The sequence below is a fragment of the Moschus berezovskii genome, chromosome 1 (genome assembly GCF_049115385.1).
Source record: "Moschus berezovskii isolate FMDL1 chromosome 1, NW_MosBer_1.0, whole genome shotgun sequence".
NCBI lineage: Eukaryota > Metazoa > Chordata > Mammalia > Artiodactyla > Moschidae > Moschus > Moschus berezovskii.
This window is the reverse complement of record NC_142460.1, coordinates 91,598,389-91,621,585: the sequence shown is the minus strand read 5'-3', so window position 1 is coordinate 91,621,585 and position 23,197 is coordinate 91,598,389. Positions and strand designations below refer to the sequence as shown.

General features: G+C 36.4%; 1 protein-coding gene across 1 annotated transcript in view; it reads left to right on the top strand.

The window, feature by feature from the left end:
* OSBPL11 (oxysterol binding protein like 11) overlaps nt 1–23,197 on the top strand; it is a 93,276-nt gene that overhangs the window by 30,057 nt on the left and 40,022 nt on the right. Inside the window, exons 3-7 of the mRNA XM_055398416.2 lie at nt 5,198–5,373; nt 6,203–6,282; nt 7,833–8,009; nt 17,779–17,980; nt 20,370–20,515. Of these exons, the coding sequence (XP_055254391.1) occupies nt 5,198–5,373; nt 6,203–6,282; nt 7,833–8,009; nt 17,779–17,980; nt 20,370–20,515 (781 nt within the window). The remainder of the gene's footprint in view (nt 1–5,197; nt 5,374–6,202; nt 6,283–7,832; nt 8,010–17,778; nt 17,981–20,369; nt 20,516–23,197) is intronic.

The window sequence follows — 23,197 nt, the reverse complement described above, 5'->3', positions numbered from 1 at the left end:
TCCTTTAGAATGGACTGGTTGGATCTCCTTGCAGTCCAAGGGACTCTCAAGAGTCTTCTCCAACACCACAGTTCAGAAGCATCAATTCTTCGGCCCTCAGCTTTCTTCACAGTCCAACTCTCACATCCACACATGACCACTGGAAAAACCATAGCCTTGACTAGACAGACCTTTGTTGACAAAGTAATGGTTCTGCTTTTTAATATGCTGTCTAGGTTGGTCATAACTTTCCTTCTAAGGAGTAAGCGTCTTTTAACGTCATGGCTGCAGTCACCATCTGCAGTGATTTTGGAGCCCCTAAAAATAAAGTCTGCCACTGTTTCCCAGTCTGTTTGCATGAAGTGATGGGACCAGATGCCATGATCTTAGTTTTCTGAATGTTGAGCTTTAAGCCAACTTTTTCACTCTCCTCTTTCACTTTCATCAAAAGCTATTTAGTTCTTTTTCACTTTCTGCCATAAGGGTGGCGTCATCTGCATATCTGAGGTTATTGATATTTCTCCTGGCAATCTTGATTCCAGCTTGTGCTTCTTCCAGCCCAGCGTTCCTCGTGATGTACTCTGCATAGAAGTTAAATAAGCAGGGTGACAGTATACAGCCTTTACGTACTCCTTTTCCTATTTGGAACTAGTCTGTTGTTCCATGTCTAGTTCTAACTGTTGTTTCTTTACCTGCATACAGGTTTCTCAAGAGGCAGGTCAGGTGGTCTGGTATTCTCATCTCTTTCAGAATTTTCCACAGTTTATTGTGATCCACACAGTCAAAGGCTTTGGCATAGTCGGTAAAGCTGAAGTAGATGATTTTCTGGAACTCTCTTGCTTTTTCCATGATCCAGCAGATGTTGGCAATTTGATCTCTGGTTCCTCTGCCTTTTCTAAAACCAGCTTGAACATCTGGAAGTTCACAGTTCACGTATTGCTGAAGCCTGGCTTGGAGAATTTTGAGCATGACTTTACTAGCATGTAAGATGAGTGCATTTGTGCGGTAATTTGAGCATTTGGTATTGCCTTTCTTTGGGATTGGAATGAAAACTGACCTTTTCCAGTCCTGTGGCCACTGCTGAGTTTTCCAAATTTGCTGGCATATTGAGTGCAGCACTTTCACAGCATCCTCTTTTAGGATTTGAAATAGCTTAACTAGAATTCCATCACCTCCATTAACTTTGTTTGTAGTGATGCTTCCTAAGGCCCACTTGACTTCACATTCCGGGATGTCTGGCTCTAGGTGAGTGATCACACCATCGTGATTATCTGGGTCGTAAAGATCTTTTTTGTATAGTTCTTCTGTGTATTCGTAACACCTCTTCTTAATATCTTCTGCTTCTGTTAGGTCCATACCATTTCTGTCCTTTATTGAGCCCATCTTTGCATGAAATGTTCCCTTGGTATCTCTAATTTTCTTGAAGAGATCTCTAATCTTTCCCATTCTGTTGTTTTCCTCTTATTTCTTTGCATTGATCACTGAGGAAGGCTTTCTTATCTCTCCTTGCTGTTCTTTGGAACTCTATATTCAAATGGGTATATCTTTCCTTTTCTCCTTTGTTTCTCATTTCTCTTCTTTTCACAGCTCTTTGTAAGGCCTCCCCAGACAGCCATTTTGCTTTTTTGCATTTTTTTTTCTTGGAGATGGTCTTGATCCCTGTCTCCTGTACAATGTCACGAACCTCCGTCTGTAGTTCATCAGGCATTCTATCAGATCTAGTCCCTTAAATCCATTTCTCACTTCCACTGTATAATCATAAGGGATTTTATTTAGGTCATATCTGAATGGTCTAGTGGTTTCCCCCACTTTCTTCAATTTAAGTCTGAATTTGGCAATAAGGAGTTCATGATCTGAGCCAGAGTCAGCTCCCGGTCTTGTTTTTGCTGACTGTATAGAACTTCTCCATCTTTGGCTGCAAAGAATATAATCAATCTGATTTCAGTGTTGGCCATCTGGTGATGTCCATGTGTAGAGTCTACTCTTGTGTTGTTGGAAGAGGGTGTTTGCTATGACCAGTGCGTTCTCTTGGCAAAACTCTATTAGCCTTTGCCTTGCTTCATTCTGTACTCCAAGGCCAAATTTGCCTATTACTCCAGATATTTCTTGACTTCCTACTTTTGCATTCCAGTCCCCTTTAATATAAAGGACATCTTTTTTGGGTGTTAGTTCTAAAGTTCTTATAGGTCTTCATAGAACCTTTCAGCTTCAGCTTCTTCAGCGTTACTGGTTGGGGAATAGGCTTGGATTACTGTAATATTGAATGGTTTGCCTTGGAAATGAACAGTGATCATTCTGTTTGTTGAGACTGCATCCAAGCACTGCATTTCGGACTCTTGTTGACGATGATGGCTCCTCCAATTCTTCTAAGGGATTCGTGCCCACAGTAGTAAATATAATGGTCATCTGAGTTAAATTCACCCATTTCAGTCCTTAGTCGCTGATTCCTGTCGACATTCACTCTTGCCATCTCCTGTTTGACCAATTCCAATTTGCCTTGATTCATGGACCTATAACATTCCAGGTTCCTATGCAATATTGCTGTTTACAGCATTGGATCTTGCTTCTATCACTAGTCACATCCACAACTGGGTGGTGTTTTTGCTTTAGTTCCATCCTTTCATTCTTTCTGGAGTTATTTCTCCACTGATCTCTAGTAGCTATTGGGCACCTACAAAAAGTTTCAGATCGTGTTAAAGGAATTTAGGCTTAGAGCTCAGTTCCTTTGGTAGGCCTAGCCAGTTGGTCCCTGAACTGTGTATAAAGCTTAAATAACAAAAGCACTGTACCTGTGCCAGGTATTCAAGGTGGTTTCCCGGCAGTCTATTTCTGTTTGACTAAGGGCAACTTAGAGAAGCTTGGAGAAATCCAGCATGAGCATACTCTGTAAATAATAAACTGCTTGTTTCGGAATGTGATGCCCAAGGAAAGAGCAAGACCCTCTCTTGAATGTACTTCCTTTCGTTTTCAATTAGCATTCATGAAGAGGAGATCTCTTCCTACGTAGAAGTCTGTACATGCTCAGCACTGAAGCCTAGGATGGTCAGCACAAAGCATATGCATGCCCTTCCATCCAAAATCTTCGCTGAAGTTGACTTTTGCTATCATAAGACATACTTGCAAGTCAGAATATTTTTTAAAGTTCCATTGCAAAATACTTCATTTTATTTGTCAGCTATTCTGAGGATTAGTCATTTTCTCAAACTTACAGTCTTTATTATTTTGAAATTGCACAAAATAATTATTTAATTTTTCTTTTTAACAGTATAGTGACTTTTCAGCGTATAAAGAAAGATGCTGAATCTTAAGCTTTTTTTTCTATGTTTCTTTAGCTTCTAGGTTAGACCAGCTTGCTAAGAATACTATAATCAAGAGTCTAGTCCCCTTCTGGGCAAAATAACTTTCAGTTTCCTTACTTTGTGAATTGTCTGTCCATCTCCAATATGCACATCTTGTACATCTCCAGAGAAAGGGTGAAGGAAGTTAATTCGTGTATGATGAAAGATAGCCTACAGTGCGTTATTGGTGCCACTGGGTCCATAGCATCATCTTGGTATTAGGTAATCAGTTATTGACTCAATTCTATCATTTTACCAGTTCCTCCTCAGTGTTACTTTTGTATATCTAGGTGAGCGCTTCCCATGTTGTAGATTTGTGGTAATGCTTTTGGGATAAGAAATACATGTTCCTAGTAACTTGAGAGGAGAAGGCAATGGCAAGCCACTCCATTACTATTGCCTAGAAAATCCCATGGATGGAGGAGCCTGGTAGGCTGCAGTCCGTGGGGTCGCTAAGGGTCGGACACGACTGAGCGACTTCACTTTCACTTTTCACTTTCACACATTGGAGAAGGAAATGGCAACCCACTCCAGTGTTCTTGCCAGGAGAATCCCAGGGACGGGGGAGCCTGGTGGGCTTCCGTCTATGGGGTCACACAGAGTCGGACACGACTGAAGTGACTTAGCAGCAGCAGCAGCAGCAGTAACTTGAGATTTCCAACATTGTTCTCTAAATTTTGTTTGAATTTACTTCTTAGAAGAGACCAGTCTTTTTTCTTTGTTTGGAATAATTGGACTTATTGCTTAGACTAGTAGAAAGATATTTCTTTGCTTATTTCCTTCATTCATTCCTTTCCTTATTTCTTGTTTGTCTGTCTGTTCAGATTCTTTACTGTCTGAACCACCAGGGAAGACCCTTTAAAAGTCACAAGCATGCTAAAGATGAATGAGAAAAACAATAATCTTGCTTTCCCAGCTCCCTTTTCAGGTAGCTGCTTTCAACTTCTCTTATTTGCTTCTCATTATTTCTTATTCTTTCCCTTAATAAAAGGCCAATTACATTCTCTTCCAGTTTGGCATGATTGATATAATTGCCACGTTGCTTAAGACAGTATCTTCTAGGAACTTGAACTGGATCAAATTGTCTGTCTGGATATATTACGGAATACATTAACATGTAGAATACCAAATTGCTCTAAACCCCAAAATTAATTTTTTGGAATAGAAACTTTTTACATTTTTTTCCTAAAGAAAAGAACTATTGTACTACTTTAATTGGAATCCAAATTAATATATTTCCCAAAGTAGTTAATATAAAACCAAATCAGGACATCAAATTCTTTTCCAACATGTATCATTATTTCATCATTTAGTTTCAAGTTCCTTATGGTTCTGCATCTCTAGTTGCAGCCTTTTCATTTTTAAACAGGATAAGTAATCTTTAGTTGTGGCCTATTTAATAATGTGTTCACAAAGTCTTGCTACTTTGGCATTATTCATATTGTTTATTTCACTGGTTAAATCTTAAATCATATTCATTTCTTACCTAGCATTTGTTAATCCCAGAGCTCATGCTTTGATTTGTTCCCAGTGAATTTTAAATAAAAACTCTCCCTGCCATTTGTCTTTGGGAACTTACCCTCCCTGTTAGAAGGATACTGTATCTTTGCTTCCTTTCTGCATTGTCTTGTCTACCTCTTCCCTATTAAATGCCTCTTTCACAGCTGAAGATTTTATATCTTTTATTAAACTCATTCAATTCTTCAATAACATTTACTATTAGGAAATTCAGTCTAGTGTTTCTAAGTGCTTCTTGAGATGCTTTTGAATTTTATTTTTTTAATAGCAAAAACTCAAAAGTATGTGATTAAAATTTGGATTGCTCTAGTTTGACTAGGGGAAATATTTAAAAAGTATGACGTTTTTAAAAATCATTGCAGGTTTTTTGTTCTAAACAATGAAGCTGGGCTGTTGGAGTATTTTGTGAATGAACAGTCTAGAAATCAAAAACCCAGAGGTACTTTGCAGCTTGCAGGAGCTGTAATATCACCCAGTGATGAGGACTCCCACACCTTCACTGTAAATGCTGCCAGTGGGGAACAATATAAACTCAGAGGTATGACTGAAATATGAGAATTAATAGTGTGATTTTCTTCTTCCTTGAGAAGTTGGTATACTTTCCTCCTTTCATTTAGATTTTGGAAATAGAAACTACTATCATTGATGATACAGAAACAGTATTTTGCACCTTGTAATTGTTTTAAGGGTTTATGAGATCTGTTTTAATTAATGATTTTTAAGTTGCACAGTGAGCAAGTCTGTTTAAAATTGACCCCTCTAAGAAATTTATATAGATGAAATACTGAAAAATCTAAAAACATAGACTTGTTTAAAATTTTTTTGTCTTCCACAGATTTGTATTTTACTTCCTTTCTTGTTTTAGGTGATATGTTCTCTTTGTGTTTTTTAGCTATTAATGTACATAATTGAGATTTATGAAAATGCTTGTATTCAGGTATAATGTATATCTATTTAGATAAATTTAATTTGTGTAGAGGTTTCTATTTTTAATTAATACACATAAAGTATGATGTTAATCCTAATTGATCATACTAGAGATCTGAAAGAATATATTGAGTACATACCAAATGCTTAATAAAGGATATTTATTTGAAGAAAAGCATATCTTTAAGAGAAAGTTAAGACATGTCAAGTTCCATATACCCACCTAGCTGTATGTAATTTATCCTCCTTAGGAAATATCCACATCCAGCTATGGTATTACCTAACAAGGTTGATGCTTTGGCCTTTTTCCTACCTCGCTCTGGTCAGGGACAGTAGGAACGTGCCCTGATTTTCAGTGATATGTTCTTCATGCTATGGACAATTAATTGTATTCTAAAAATAAATGAAAAAATAAATAACTTATAGATACCTTTTATCAGCCACAGATGCTAAAGAGCGACAACATTGGGTTAGCAGACTTCAGATATGTACACAACATCACACTGAAGCTATTGGCAAGGTATGTGGATTCATGTATGATATTAATGCACGGAAATGGAGAAAGATCTTTTTAACTTTATTTTTTTGCATTTTAAAATTGAGATTCACATACCATAAAATTGATCCTTTTAAAGTGTACAATTTCATGGTTTTTATTAGTATATTCATAAGATTATATAGCTATTGCAACTATCTAATACCTGAATATTTTCATCACCTTCCAAAAAACCCGTGTCTGCTTAACAGTCACTCCCTATTCGAATCTCTCTTCTCAGTCCCCTGGCAAACACTAACCTATAATTTCTGTTTCAATAGATTTGTCTTTTCTGGACATTTGACATAAATGGAATCATACTGTATGTGGTGTGTGTTTGTTTTTGTCTGGCTTCCTACAATAAGCATAATGTTTTAAAGGTTCATCCATGTCATTGCATGGATCATACTTTATTCCTTTTTGAGGCTGAATAATCCTCTTTTATGGATATGCCACATTATGTTTATCCACGCATCAGCTGATAGGCATGTGTATTGTTTACATGTTGTGGCTGTTATGAGTAATATTTCTATGAACATTTGTGTTCAAATTTTTGTATGAACACATGATTTCAGTTTGCTAGGTTATTCCTAGGAGTGGAATTACTGGGTTATATGGTAGGAATTACTGGGTTATATGGTAGTTGTCTGTTTATTGAGGAACTGCCAAACTGTTTTTGAAATTGGCCAAATTATTTCCCATTCTCACCAGCAGCACATGAAGGTTCCAGTTTCTCCACATTCTTACTGATACTGTTATGTCCTTTTTTACAATTATTATGGCCATCCTCATGGTTATGAAGTAAAATTTCGTTGTGTTTTTAATTTCATTTCTCTAATGGCTAATAAGGTTGAGCGTCTTTTCATATGCTTATAGATAATTTCTGTATCTCATTTGGAGTGTTTTCTTTTTTAAGATGAGAAGGAGGGTCTTAGTACTTGAAATCTAAGGTTAGAAATGTCTAAAAATGAATATGTGGGAAGCAGAGTTAAAGGATTTCCATACCTACTTTTTTGTTTTCTTCCTAGTGTTCCTTCCCCATAGCTAAATTTTTTAAAATTGTGATTTAGGCCTGCAGTCTTTAAGAAATCCAGCAAAAAACTTTATTCTTGCTGCAAGATTCTAATCATTGGCAGTGACCAGAAAGTGCTAGTTTGTTTCAAAGATACTTGAATGTTATACTAGAAAAATTATTATATTGAGTATTGCTGAATATATTTTTTGCTTCAATCATGATGTTTAAATATCTGAAATCAGAGATTTCTTGTTATTCTAATACATGTTTAATGTAAAAAAAGAATTCTTGACAGCACACACCTGGAATTAATTTTCTGAATAAATTACCAGTTTACTATGGGATGTGTGAAATTCTTAGACTTTGAAGGTCTTAAATTTTTCCATCTTCAGAACTATTCTTGTAGTTAATTCTGAGGTTAACTTTATTTTTAAAACTGTTTGTGTGTAGGCCTCGAGTATATTATAGGTTGAGAGTTTACCTAAATTTTAAAAAAGGAATTATTTTCTTTGTCTAATAGAATAATCCTCCTCTGAAATCACGGAGCTTCTCACTTGCATCTAGTGGTAATTCTCCTATATCCCAGAGAAGACCAAGTCAAAATACCATTTCCTTTTTTAATGTTGGACATTCCAAACTACAATCAGTGAGCAAAAGAGCTAACTTACCTCCAGACCATCTTGTGGAAGTCAGAGAAGTAAGTATGAATTGAAATCAAGTTAAAATGCATAAAATAATATTACCAGCTTGATTTTGTCACAAAAAAATTTTAATCCTATTTGTGTCTTCTGGGGGTCTCAATGTTTAGGTCATAACAATTCCCTGATTTTTTAGGTGTCCTAAGTTTCCTCAAGTCTGTCAGCTAGGTTCTGTGTACACTGTCATGTTTCAAAAATCTGTATCTTTCGTTTCTCAAGAGAAAGTATAGACTCCTTTAATGTAAAATTTATGATAAAGGGGTTATTAAGTCTAGTGGAAAGACTGTGTGATCAAACAAGTGACTTTTTTTTTTTTACTGATACATGTAAATAGAGAATTTCAAACACACAGAATAGTTAAATCCTTGATGTTCCCTTATTTCACCAATTTCCTTATTCTCTTTGAAACTAAGTACCAAATAATTCTAGTTAATAAAGAATGCAGTTAGGTTCTTAATAATCCAGGTGTTGTTTACTGAGTTAATTTTGGTAGACCTTGTAGATACCTATGTAGTGGATTGTGAAAATAATATTATAAATCACTCTCAAATGATTTAAGGCAGGAAGCTGGGGAGAATGTTCCCTCTGTCAGATTATTTTGGGTTGTATTTATAGGTGAAGCAATTGAGATTTAAAAGAGATGAAATAACATGCTTGAGATGAATAATAGCTTTTGACTCACTTTTTAATCCTGTTATAAATAAGTGACAATTATAAGTACCTTTTTAAATAAAATAATTTTTAGTATTTATGTTGATGGTATTCAATCTGTTGATAGGTGTTTATATCTTAAGGAAATCAAGGTTCTGATATATTAGTCTACAGTGAAGGAAATGGAAATATTAAAAGTGGTTAAGATAAGAAGGGATAGAATAAAGAAAAACATCTAGGAATACTTTTGTATCATGGTGTGTTCCTTCACCCCTAAACATTAGGCTGTTGTGAGATTTTTGGCGCTCTTTGGTCATGGCTGGTGATGGGAGCTTGAGTGTTCTTCAGCATGCTGGTAATATTCTGGTTCTTGATCTGGGTGTTGCTTACATGATGTGTTTGGTTTATGAAAATTCGTCAAACCTATATACTGTTGTGAAGTGTACTTCCCTATCTGTAATATTATATGTCAGTCTGTATACTTCATAAAAGGTTAAAAACAAGCAGAAAGCTTATAGTTGAAGTTGCCATGAATCATGGTACACGTTTTTGATGAAAAAGGAACCTTTCATATTTGAGATTTTAGCCATCTGTGGCAGCCTCTGCTTGGTTGTGCTTGGATCTTTATGACCTGCTGTACTGAGAACACTGTCATATCTCTCTTAGCTTCTTTTTCACTGTGACTTTAATCCCCTACTCATCTCTTTCCTGCTCTAATGGTTCTTTTGTTATTCTCACACCCAGGGGTAATTTCTTACAATATCCACACTGTAATTTTCTAGACTTTAAATATACCCTTTCATATTATTGTGAAATCATGTTAATATTTAGCATGTAACTCTGACACTTGTATGTAGAGAATATGTGTCTGTCCCCAGAGTTTCACAGCTACCTCTTTAGGAAGGGTAGGTATTTACTTATAGAGCTGGCTAATTTAATGGCAGCCTTCTTGAATTATGGCACCAGTAATATTCTAGGATTTGAATGTTGACCACTGTTTGGCAGTCTCTGCCAATGCCACCTACAAAAAAGTTTCAGTTGAGCGTCTTTGTCTTCACTAAGTTTATGTTTTTGCTTTTAAGAACTCAGTAGGTCAAACTATAAAATTGTAGTTATTTAATTTCAAATATTTTACGTGAATGTTCTATTAGGAACATTTCTGTATTCCAATGGAATAATTCTATTTGTGAGAAAATAGTGCATTTGGAGAGTTCTCTGGAACTATATTTTCCTTTAAAAGTTAGCTTACTTCCTTTTATTTAAAATTATCATAATCTGGTCTGTAGATGCATATTTTTTCCTAACTTTGCTTATGATGCCATGCATTAAAGAATCTTGTTACAGTTTTGTGGCTTGGATGTATTTCATTGTGGGAGCTCTAAATGCTTTATGAAAGCATGGTCCACAGAAAGTTTCTAAGCCTTTTTTAATCCAAGACAATGACTGAAAAGATCTGTGTTAAGGTAAAACCAAAGCTAACAGTTTTCACAAGCTGAGAACACTTTTTCAGTTCAGTTCAGTCGCTCAGTCATGTCCGACTCTTTGCAACCCCATGAATCACAGCACACCAGGCTTCCCTGTCCATCACCAACTCCAGGAGTTCACTCCAACTCATGTCCATAGAGTCGGTGATGCCATCCAGCCATCTCATTCTCTGTCGTCCCCTTCTCCTCCTGCCCCCAGTCCCTCTTAGCATCAGAGTCTTTTCCAGTGAGTCAACTCGTCGCATGAGGTGGCCAAAGTATTGGAGTTTTTCAGCTTTAGCATCAGTCCTTCCAATGAACACCCAGGACTGATCTCCTTTAGAATGGACTGATTAGATCTTCTTGCAGTCCAAGGGACTCTCAAGAGTCTTCTCCAACACCACAGTTCAAAAGCATCAATTCTTTGGCGCTCAACTTTCTTCACAGTCCATCCATTCATGACCACTGGAAAAACCATAGCCTTGACTAGATGGACCTTGGTTGGCAAAGTAATGTCTCTGCTTTCTAATATGCTATCTAGGTTGGTCATAACTTTCCTTCCAAGGAGTAAGCGTCTTTTAATTTCATGGCTGCAGTCAGCATCCGCAGTGACTTTGGAGCCCAAAAAACTAAAGTCTGACACTGTTTCCACTGTTTCTCCATCTGTTTCCCATGAAGTGATGGGATGCCATGATCTTAGTTTTCTGAATGTTGAGCTTCAAGCCAACTTTTTCACTCTCCTCTTTCACTTTCATCAAAAGCTATTTAGTTCTTTTACACTTTCTGCCATAAGGGTGGTGTCATCTGCATATCTGAGGTTATTGATAGTTTCTCCCGGCAATCTTGATTCCAGCTTGTGCTTCTTCCAGCCCAGCGTTCCTCATGATGTACTCTGCATAGAAGTTAAATAAGCAGGGTGACAATATACAGCCTTTACATACTCCTTTTCCTGTTTGGAACCAGTCCGTTGTTCCATGTCCAGTTCTAACTGTTGCTTCCTGACGTGCATACAGGTTTCTCAAGAGGCAGGTCAGGTGATCTGGTATTCCCATCTCTTTCAGAATTTTCCACAGTTTATTGGGATCCACACAGTCAAAGGCTTTGGCGTAATCAGTAAAGCAGAAATAGATGTTTTTCTGGAACTCTCTTGCTTTTTCCATGATCCAGCAGATGTTGGCAATTTGATCTCTGGTTCCTCTGCCTTTTCTAAAACCAGCTTGAACATCTGGAAGTTCACGGTTCACGTATTGCTGAAGCCTGGCTTGGAGAATTTTGAGCATGACTTTACTAGCGTGTGAGATGAGTGCAATTGTGTGGTAGTTTGAACATTCTTTGGCATTGCCTTTCTTTGGGATTGGGATGAAAACTGACCTTTTCCAGTCCTGTGGCCACTGCTGAGTTTTCCAAATTTGCTGGCATATAAAGTGCAACACCTTCACAGCATCCTCTTTTAGGATTTGAAATAACTCAACTGGAATTCCATCACCTCCACTAGCTTTGTTCGTAGTGATGCTTTCTAAGGCCCACTTGACTTCACATTCCAGGATGTCTGGCTGTAGGTGAGTGATCACGCCATCGTGATTATCTTGGTCTTGAAGATCTTTTTTGTACAGTTTTTCTGTGTATTCTGTCCACCTCTTCTTAATATCTTCTGCTTCTGTTAGGTCCATACCATTTCTGTCCTTTATTGTGCCCGTCTTTGCATGAAATGTTCCTTTGTTATCTCTAATTTCCTTGAAGAGATCTCTTGTCTTTTCTGTTCTGTTGTTTTCCTCTATTTCTTTGCATTGATCGCTGAGGAAGGCTTTCTTATGTCTTCTTGCTATTCTTTGGAACTCTGCATTCAGATGCTTATATCTTTCCTTTTCTCCTTTGCTTTTCGCTTCTCTTCTTTTCACAGCTATTTGTAAGGCCAGGGGCTGTGGCCGAGAGGAGAACACTTTTTAGAAGCTTCTAATCTGGGGACTTCCCTGGTGTCTCACTGGTACAGAATCCGCCTGCTGGTGTAGGAGATACAGATTCGATCCCTGATTTGGGAAAATCCCACATGCTGTGAAGCAACTAAGCCTTTGCTCTAGATAGAGCCTGAGAGCCACTACTGAGCCCAGTGAAGCCCGCTCACTCTAGAGCCCACATGACAAAAAGAGAAGCCACAACAGTGAGAACCCCATGCAGGGCAACTAGAGAGTAGCCCCTGCTCCCCTGCTCCCCTGCTCCCCTGCTCGCGGCAACCAGAGAGAAGCCTGAACAGCAACAAAGACACAGCACAGCCTCCCCCTGGCAAAAAAAAAAAGCTTCTTATTTTACAGTAATTTTAAATTTACAAACAAGTTGCAAAAGTAATGCAGGATTTCTATGTGTATCCCTCACCCAACTTTCTGCAATGTTACTCTTTCATAACAGTATCAAAAACAGGAAATTATATAACTATAATACTGTTAACTATAGTTCTTATTCAAATTTTAGTAGTGTTTCCAGTAACATTCTTTTTTCTGTTTTAGGATCCTGTTAAAATGATGCATTTAATTGTTATTATTACTACTTAGTCTTCTTCTGTCTGTAATTGTTGCTCAGTCTTTATCTTTCCTGGCATTGATACCTATGAAGATCAAGTTTTGTTTAATGTTCCCAGATTTGTATTTGTCTGATATTTTCTTATTATTTGAGTGAAATTATCCATTTCCGGGAAAGATACCCTTGAAGATATGTATTGTCAGTACCTATATCGAGGAGTTCATGATATCAGTATGTCAAGTTACTGGTGATGTTCACCTTGATTATGTGGTTAAGGTAGCTTCTGCTTGGTTAAAGTAGCTTTTCTCCACTGTAAAGTTTCTTTTTCTCTGTAGTTAATAAAATATCTGGGGAGTTTCTTTGAGACTATGTAGATCCTTTTTCTTTTCAAAGACATTGAAAGAATTTTTGTTACCATACTGACTATGGTTCCCGGTAGGCGTTCTCAAGCTTTTTGTGGCCTTGGTATCTGTTTCACTCTTAAAAATTATTGACAACCTCAAAGAATTTTTGCTTTATATAGGTTAAATTTACCAATATTTACCTTATTAGAAATTGAAACAGGTATTTTAAAAATGCTTGTTTTTTAAAATTTACCTTTAAATTTTATGTTTTATTATTTTAAAATAAAAATAAATTCATACATGTTAACATAGATAACATATTTTTATGTCAAACAGCTATTTTTTTCCCCCCAGACAAAATAATTGCACTCAATTTACTGCAAATGTGTAGTTTTAGTTGAACTGTATGGATAAAAACTTTGTGGCTTGGGAAAAAAGAGAAATGTTTTAAAATAGCTTTTTAAGGTAAATGTGGCTGTTCTTTGATATTCCAGGAAAACTGGACAATGGCAGTTTCTTAAGTGTTAGATGCAGTGTGGAATCTAATATATATCAGTGAACTTTTCATGTTCTGTTTCATGAAAATATATTGGTTTGCCTTGCACTTTGAGTGGATCTTTAACTTATGCATGATTTTGTAACACGGCATTAGTCATTTGGAAAATGTTAGTTCAGAGTTAGGCAGCACTTACAGATATTGGTATACAATATCAAAAATTCACATTCATTAACATCCGTACCAACTTCATCAGAAAAGGCTTTCAATATTGGGAAACTGCCAAGTTTATTGACATTCTTGGAGAAGGCAATGGCAACCCACTCCAGTACTCTTGCCTGGAAAATCCTGTGGACGGAGGAGCCTGGTAGGCTGCAGTCTGTGGGGTCGCTAAGAGTCGGACATGACTGAGAGTCTTCACTTTCACTTTTCACTTCTGTGCATTGGGGAAGGAAATGGCAACCCACTCGTGTTCTTGCCTGGAGAATCCCAGGGATGGGGAGGCCTCTTGGGCTGCTGTCTATGGGGTCGCACAGAGTCGGACACGACTGAAGCGACTTAGCAGCAGCAGCAGCAGTAGCAGTAGCAGCAGCAGCCAAGCTTATGGTGACTGATACAGGTTTTCCAAGATTGTAATTTCATTTTAAAGCTCAGATTTTATAATTGACAACAAGGACTGTCGGTTGTTTTTCTTGAAGTAACAGATCATTTTGTTTAATTTTGAAAAGATGTCTACCACATACTCCCAAGCCTGAAGAGCTATAGTTATTAGCGATCATTCTGTCAGGGAAAAACAACACTTTTGTGTTTCTCCTCTATTCTACTATAACACCCCATACTTCTGTACTCCAGTCACCAAATATGTGGGGGTTTCCTTCACACTAGGTAATTCTCTGATTCTTGGCAGATTCCAGCTAGGTGTTTACAGTTTAATTCAGTTCTGACACCATTTAGCTGAGATAGTTTCAGATCCCACAAAACTGCCCTCATTCCAGGTTGTCACCTGTGTTTATGAACAACCAATATAACATTCTTTCATGTCAGGTAGTGATCTGTGAAAATAAACTGCTAGTTTAACCTGCAACTCAGTCTCACAAGTGTGTTTCTTTGGGCAACCACAGTGCTTTGGTATGCAACAGCAGTGTACTTTTTTTTTATATATACAATAGAAATGTGCTTCTCATTTTTCATATAGACAATTTTAAATATGTGTACTCAAGAGTCAAGATATAGTAAAACTAATAATTTTTACTGATTTTTCAAAAATATTCTTAAATAAAATTGGCTGTCTTTTCCCCAGCCCCCAGTGCCTATTCCATGAGTGCATGGCAGTGAAGAATACAGTCATGACATTGTTGTATCAACTGCCTTGATTCTAAGACACCAACAGTTTTACCCACCATTGCTTTTGCACCATCAGTACAATTGCCACCAAATGAAGAAGGAAATTAATTTCCTAGAATTATTGTGAAAATAACCTTGACTCCATAGACCCCCTGAAAAGGATGGAGAGCACAAGAATCTGGAGAGCACTGTTTGAGAATTGCTATTCTAGAGTGATCTAGCTCTTTGGTTATAATGCAAAGATATAATTCAAAGTGAATTTGAAAGGAGTATTTTAATCAAAGTCCGTGAGTAAGTCCAGCAATAAATGAAGTAACAGTTGGCAAAAGCAACTGACTGTTGGAAAATCGAGTCATATTGTGACTCTATGGATTTATTACTGAAGTGGTAAAGTGATCTATTTTAGTATTTACTAATTACAATTAATTATTAATTTACAATTCATCAATCACTCCATTAATCAGTGCATGCTTCTTGCAGGTTACTATGCTGTGCCTTGGGAGAAGCTAACATCCCCAGTCTAGTAAGGGAGACACATTTAAACTACAAGCAATGAAATCATGATTCTCATACCAACTAGTTGCCATATGAGTGATGTTCATTATCACCGTATTTGTCATTCCTAGCTGCAAAACACAGATTAAGCAAGTTTTCAGCTTTCATGATGGTTTTTCATTCTTAAGGAACTGGATTTACTATTATTGTCAGGAACAGTCACTAAAACAGCTTCACAGAATCAGTTCTATTTCATTGTAAATATATGGTCAGCGTGTTTGCTTTGGAAAGAACCATAACCAAATTTTATTCTTTGGCGGGAGGAGGGGGGCATGCCATGCAGCTTCTGGGATCCAACTGGTACCCCTCACAGTGGAAGCACAGAGTCCTAATCAATGAACCACCAGGGAATTTTCAGATTTTAACATTTGCACTCTAAATATAATTTAAAGTTTATTTTTTTCCAGTCAAGAGCATCACTTTCTTAAGCCTCTTCACTTTTTTATTTTAATTTTTTAAAAAATAATTTGTTTATTTTATTTTTTGGTTGTGCTGGGTCTTCATTGCTGCCTGCAGGCTTTCTCTAATTGTGAAGACAGGGACTCCTCTCTGGTTGTGGTGTGGGAGCTTCTCATTGTGGTAGCTTTTCTTGTAGAGCATAGGCTTCAGTAGTTACAGCATGCAGTCTTAGTGGCTTGAGGGCCCTAGAGCTCAGACTTCGTCATCGTGCAAGGCTTAGTTGCTCTGCAGTATGTGGAATCTTTCCAGACCAGGGATCGAACCCAAGTCTCCTGCATTGGCCGGCTGATTCGTAACCACTGAAAAGTCCTTAGGCCTCTTCACTTATAATATCAACACTTAGCAAGTGGCTTATTTGGGCCATTTGTACAAAGAAACACTTTTCTTCTCTTAAATGTTATATTGTGAGAGCTGATTATTCATATTGTCAATATCCTGCTTATGATTTTTTCCTTTATTAAATTTTATTGGCTTATAACATAATATAGAAAAGTATGCAGATCATAAATGTACATCTTTTTTTCCTTTGTGTTCTCTGAAGAGTGTATTCAAGTGAATAGGTGTTTTTTTAATTTAAATGTCCAGTTTTTCAAATGTTTTTCTTGTTGTGAGAATAAGAAGTTGTATTATCTTGAGTTCAAAAAAGAAAGTGAAAAATAATCTCTTGTTTGGCTCTAGATTGAATCTCTTAGCAAGTAATGCGGAGCCTGTTTAACCAACTCACTTCAATCATTAACAACTCTGTTTCAATATGCTTCCTTCTGAATGTTCAGTTTAGTTCAGACGCTCAGTGTGAATGTTAGACAGTCCCTGAAGACCATACTTCCTCCACGCTGTTACTTTTGTTGTAAAGTCAACCCATCCTTGAATGTTGTATGTCCCCAAGAAGTTTACATAAGATTAGCTGTTTGATTTGTTCTGGAAGGACAGTTTTCCCTTGGCTGGAAAGTAATAAATTCATCTTGGTTCAGATATACTTGAGTAGTAATTTTTTCCCTCAGCATTACTTGTGACTTAAGAAATCTAACAAGTATAAAACTTAGTATTTGCTTATAATATTGCTAGAAGCAGAGGAGAAGAGCAATTATAGTTAGGACCCCTAGGCCAGTGGGAGATGCACAAGAGACATAATATAAACATCCCATTTCTAATTTCATGCCAAGAAGTTCTTGGAAAATGAATAGGGTAAGTATATAATTTGGCCTTCAAGCTGTAACAGGTTTAGACATAATTACAGCAAGACTCTAAGCATGAATGGGGATTGTCTCTGGAAATCTGGGGCTTATGTATCAACTAATTGTAGAATTTTGTCTATAATTTCTTATCTGGCTTTCTGTTCTGTTTAATTAATCATGGAAGTTCTTTTCATTAGACCAGTGGTAAACCTAATGGATCTGTTTGGCCCCCTTCCCTTGGTCTCCATCCCAGTTCTTAATTAACCTTCTAAGCATGTATCTTTGTATAAAAGAACCTGATACACAAGTGTGCATCTTGTAATTTTAATGTAACTACCTCCTGGATCAAAAAATTAAGTATTACCAGTACCCTAGAGGACCCTCTCATGCCTCTTCATCATTGCACTCTCTTCACTATCCTGACTTCTGATGTGTAGGGGTTTCCTCACCTGTAAACCATAGATTTATTTTGCCTGTGTCTGAAATCTCTGAACTGAATCGAATAGTATGTGCTTCTCTGGGTATGGCTTCTTTTAGGTCAGCATATGTTGGAGATTTACTAATGTGTTATCATCTTTTGAGTAGCACTATTAAATGCTTATTGAGAATAGCCAAACAAATTTAAAATAGATTTCTAGGCTGAATATATCCTAAAAATGACAACTGTATGTTACATGTCATACAGAATATGGTAATTAAAGTGGCAACTGTATGTATCCATGCTATACAGAGATTATGAGTGACACATGGAACCGTTATTTCCTTAGATGATGTCTCATGCTGAAGGACAACAAAGAGACTTAATTAGAGGAATTGAATGCCTTCCTGCTTCTGGCCATCTTAGTTCCTTGGACCAGGATCTCTTAATGCTCAAGGCTACTTCCATGGCAACTATGAACTGTTTAAATGACTGCTTTCATATTCTCCAGTTACAGCATGCATCACATCAGAAGGGCTCATTGCCTTCAGGTAAGTTATTGCTTAAACATAGGACTGAACATTGCAGGTCAAAACATGGAAATAGTAACTGCATTCTTTGTAATTCTGCTCCAGAAAATCTTAATCAAAGCAAGACAAATAGAAAACCAGCTAGCCTCTTGGTTTTTATTATCATACTAATGTTATACAGAGTCTCTTTTACTGTGTCCTTTTTCAAATCTAAAACCATTTTAGGTCTCATATAATTAAATATTCCTTTAGAGACCTCAAATTAAATTTGTCAAAAACTGAATTAAAAATTCACGTCTTCTGTATTTCTGTTGAAGTTGATGGCATTACTCTATTTAATCAATAAGTAGAAACATTGGAATCATTCCTTGGTTGCTTTAGTCCACTATTCACTGTTTCCCTATGAGATATATATATAAAAGTCTATCAGTCACCTTTCAGTTTGAAAAATAAGATATACATCTAGTATTCTAGAGCACCTATTTATTGAAATTAATTTACTGGAGAAAACAAAGTTATTGTATTATTTGTTATTACATAACAAAAATGAGTTTTTCTATTAAGGTTTTCTATGAGGTTAATAAACTCATTTAAAAATTGAGATATAACTGACATATAGTACATATAAAATGACATTATATATAATTGACATGCAAGTTTAAAGTGTTGGTTTAATACATTTATTTATTTATATGTCACCAGAGTGTTAGCTAATGTCCCAGTCATATCACATAATTGTCATTTCTTTTTTTCTCTGCCCCTTATTGGCCTGCTTTCCCCCAGCCCCAACACACACACACAGACACAGACACACACACACACCCACAGACACACACACACACACACACATACACACAGACACACAGACACACACACACACATAGACACACCTTATGGAGTCTTAGTTTCCTGGACCTTGGCAGTGAAAATGTCAAGTCCTAACCTTTGGAACTAAGGAATTCCCTATTTTGTAATGAGAACATTTAGCGACTTTGAAATATTTACTATAGTACTGTTGACTCCATTCACTGTGCTGTGTATTAGATCTCCAGGACTTATTCATCTTCTAGTTGCAAGTCTGTACCCTTTAACAACATTGCCCCAATTTCCCCACCCCCATCACAATGAATTAATAGTAGTAACTTAGTATTTCCCAACACTCATTGTTTTCTTATTCAATGAACTCCTCTTGCTTGTGAAAGAAAGATATTTTAGAAAGAACTGATTCAGAAGGACCCTGAGACCAGATGATTTATTTGATAAAGAATTTTGTTATGATTTATCTGTGAATAATCTCTTAAAACAAATCTCTTAAATTCAGTGTTTATGTGCATCTTATTTCAAGAAGTAGGGGAATCTAGATGCTGACATTAAAAATAAACATATCAAGGTAGAAACAAAGAGCTTTCATTTCTTTGAAATTTTGAAACAGGCCCCTTGAACTTATATCCAGGGCATTCCCCCAATTGTGAATCGCCCTCAGTTAATCCGAACTAAGTGCCAAGGCAAGATGCTCTGGTAGCCTGATAGGTACTTTGTAATTTATTCCTCTACTGAAGTCTAGGATTTTGTTATAGACTAAGTAAATTCCATACTCCTTTTAAATTTCTGGTGTAGTAGTCTGAGTATCCCTTAATGTAACACTGTATAACCAAGCTTCTGTGAAACCTAGATCAGCTTCTGAAATCAAATGGAACATTTTCCATTATTGATTAGGCATCGAATCCACTTTGTTAAACTAGTTGAGGGTAATAAGAGACATTTGAGTCATTAACTGAGAAGATGAAAAGTCTCTAAATGTGGTCACTGTCTTTCATTAGGTCAGCTATTATTTATTCAGTAGAAGAACCTTTCAGTTTAAAAGTATATGGAGCCTTTTTGTATGATTGGGAAAAAAACATAATGGACATGGATCTGCAATTCTTAAAATTAGACTGTGGGGTTATCTTGATTGGTTAGAAAATTGGTACTGAGAATAAGGTTCAACCCCAAATTGAAGTAGATTTTACTGTTTCACAATCCCAGGCTGGTCCTATAGTTCTGATACCCTCAAGTCTAACTGCATACTTCTTGTTACTAGAGGGTCAAGATTCATGCAGAAAGGTCAACTATTGGGGTGAGAATACACTTAATGATTCACAGATTTTCCCAGGAAGTGAGTTCACTCCTATTCAGGGTTGATTGACTTAAATGGTATCTGATTTCAAGTTGCAGGTTGCTCTGTTGTAAGATAACCAATCGTCATGCTCATGCTAATGAGATACAAGTTGCTGTCTTGCAGCATCTCTTAACAGGTTGAATTGCTTTTAGCCTTGTAGATGCAAAACAAAATCGTTTAATAAAATCCACATTTGCTGAACTTTCCAGATTATGAGCAAGTTTCAGCGAAAGTTTTCTCTTACTTCATCAGGAACGACAATCGAATGGTTAGAACCAAAGATACCATTATCAAACCACTATAAAAATGGAGCCGACCAGCCCTATGCAACTGAGCAAAGTAAGCCAGTGGCAGTCCCAGAAGAGCGGTGTGTTGCAGAATCTGGACTATTAGCAAGGGTAAGGTAATACGAAAATACAGTTTTGGAGTAAAAATTAGGGATCACTGAAAATCACCTTTTCATTGTCAGGATGTGCATACTCTAGAGAGCTCACTGTAAGTGGTGTTCTACTTTGAACTGCATTGGCTTTGGAAGGGCTCTATTGTGTAAAACTTGTACATACTGTGTTTTCCAGGTTAAATTATGTGTCCTTAGTTTTAGTTTACTTTTGCTTTATATAAATGTACTTAAAATTTACATGTTTTTCTGGAAAATAGCTTTTCTAGTGGAAGATTATTTGCATGATATTTATCTCATAGATTTCTTAATTTAACATTATTTAGTAGGTGTTTGCTATTAAGTTTATAAGTTTACTATTAAGGTTTTTTTGATAGTAAGCACTGTACCAAACCAATTTTTAAAAGTGTTAGTCTACTTAAAATAGCACACAATCTTAGAGTTTAATATTTTTGTAAAGTAATGTTCATTACACATTTCCCAGAAGCTAAACAGAGCTCTCTTCTAGTCTTAGTTCTACCTCTGTAACAATATCATACTGTTATTTTGCCTCTTGAGTTTACATCTTTTATTTTTATGGTTATCATAATTACATAGATAGTTTTGTTTTAAGCTCTTTTTACTTGATACTTCTCATAAGTGTTTTTATATGTTATTCTGGCCTATATAATTAAAATTTTTAAAGGTTGAAGTAGGCTATTGAATGTCTAGGTTGTTATTTTTTTGTTCTTATAAATAATGCTGTATTATTTTGTCTACTGTTTTATTTTTTTTCTTCCCTTTATTTAGATTATTTCTTAAGTTATTCCCAACTAAAATTATTGAGTCAAGAGTAAGGCATGGTTTATGGTTATTTATATATTAGTAAATTACTTCTTGAAAGAAACATATAACACAGGGACTTCCAAAGCTGCAAAGGTTTTGACTCAGTGAGGCAGGCAATGGCAGCAGGGTGGCCGAGGAAGAAGAAAGAAAAAAATCCTCTTTTTCTTATAGTTTCTTAACTAATTCATTTGTGGAGTCAAGCAGTTAGTAAGTATTCATTAAGTTATCTTAGTGTATGACAAGTCCAATGTTAAGAATTAGAGGAGACTCAAAAATAGAAGATAATTCTTTCACTGAAGAGACTTAAAATCATTTAGAGTCCCCACTTACTGTGGGGAAGGCTTGCCTGATGATGTTGAACCCTGGTCCTGCCGTTTACTAACATGTGGGCCAACTCATTAGCCATGCTTAACTTGTAAAGTAGGGGTAATAATACATTATAAGTTGCTATTAAGATAAGTAAATTTAGCAGAGCACCTAGTTTATGGAAAATGACCCCAGCGTTGTTGGATTTTACAAATCCAGATGGCCATTCATGTTGCATTCTTTGTGGAATGATTATTCCTGGAGCACTGCTGCACAGAATACAGTGTAAACTCAGGCAGAAAAATTTAGTCTTAATGTGACAGATATTGAGATCATGAGCATGAGGAGGGATGCAAAATGTATAAAAAGATTGGTGTATCATATGACTTGAAATTGAAGTGTGGATAGAAGTCTGTGGAAGTAGGAATGAAGACATGAACTGGTAATAGGCATTTCAAATGAAAAATCAGTTGAACTTGTGATTGATTGGATATAGGGTTGGATCACAAATGACTTCCAAGTTTTTAAGCCTAAGTTGAGATTAAAATTAGGGTCCCATTCACAAACCTAGCAAAATTAGAAAGAAAGCCTTTTAAGAAAAAAGGTTTAGTATAGTTTATAAACATGTTGAATTTTATGTGGGAAGAGGATGTATGATTGTTAATGTACATGTAAAGCACTTTGGAAATGATGAAACCAAGCTTTGCAGAAATCAGGACTATAATTTTTTGTGAAAAATTATAAACAATAGGTCATGTACTCCATAACATTTTCATTCTTCTAAATGAGAATACAAAACATGTTGGAGATCAGGTCAGGATAGAGACATATGGTAGAGATGGGGCACAGAGATGTGGGGAGAAGATTGTTGAATTTCCAAACCTTTTGAAATGAGTAGCTTAGTGTATGACCCAGTGCAAACAGAAAAAACTCTTAAGTGCATAGATTCTTTTTTTTCAATTAACAAAAGATTTTAGACTCCACTCAAGCTTTCCTGGTGGCTCAGCTGGTAAAGAATCTGACTGTATTGCGGGAGACCTGGGTTTGATCCCTGGGTTGGGAAGATACCCTAGAGAAGGGAAAGGCTACCCACTCTAGTATTCTGGCCTGGAGAATTCCGTGGACTGTATATAGTCCATGGGGTCACAAAGAGTCAGACACAGCTGAGCAAATTTCACTTTCAAGCACACAAGAATAGACCTGAATTGTTCGAAAATTTCACATATGCCTTATGTGCATATAAGTGTCAGTGCAAGCTGGAAACATGTATTATAGTGGTGGAAATGTTGCTGTCAGGTGATAGAGAAGATAAACGCTAGAGGCTAGAATGAAGCCCACAGTTCCTTAGTGCCCAAGTCAGAAATCAAGAAGACAAAAAATGGCGTTGGTATAAGTTTTGTGAAATTTCTCTTTGCCGTGCAGTCTCCAGATATTATAAATTCCTAGAAACTCAACTGCTTTTGCCACTGTATTTACTAGTCATTCTGAGTTTGTAGGGATTTTATACATTTGAGCAGTTTGAATTTTGGTAATGCTTTTTTTTTTTTTAACC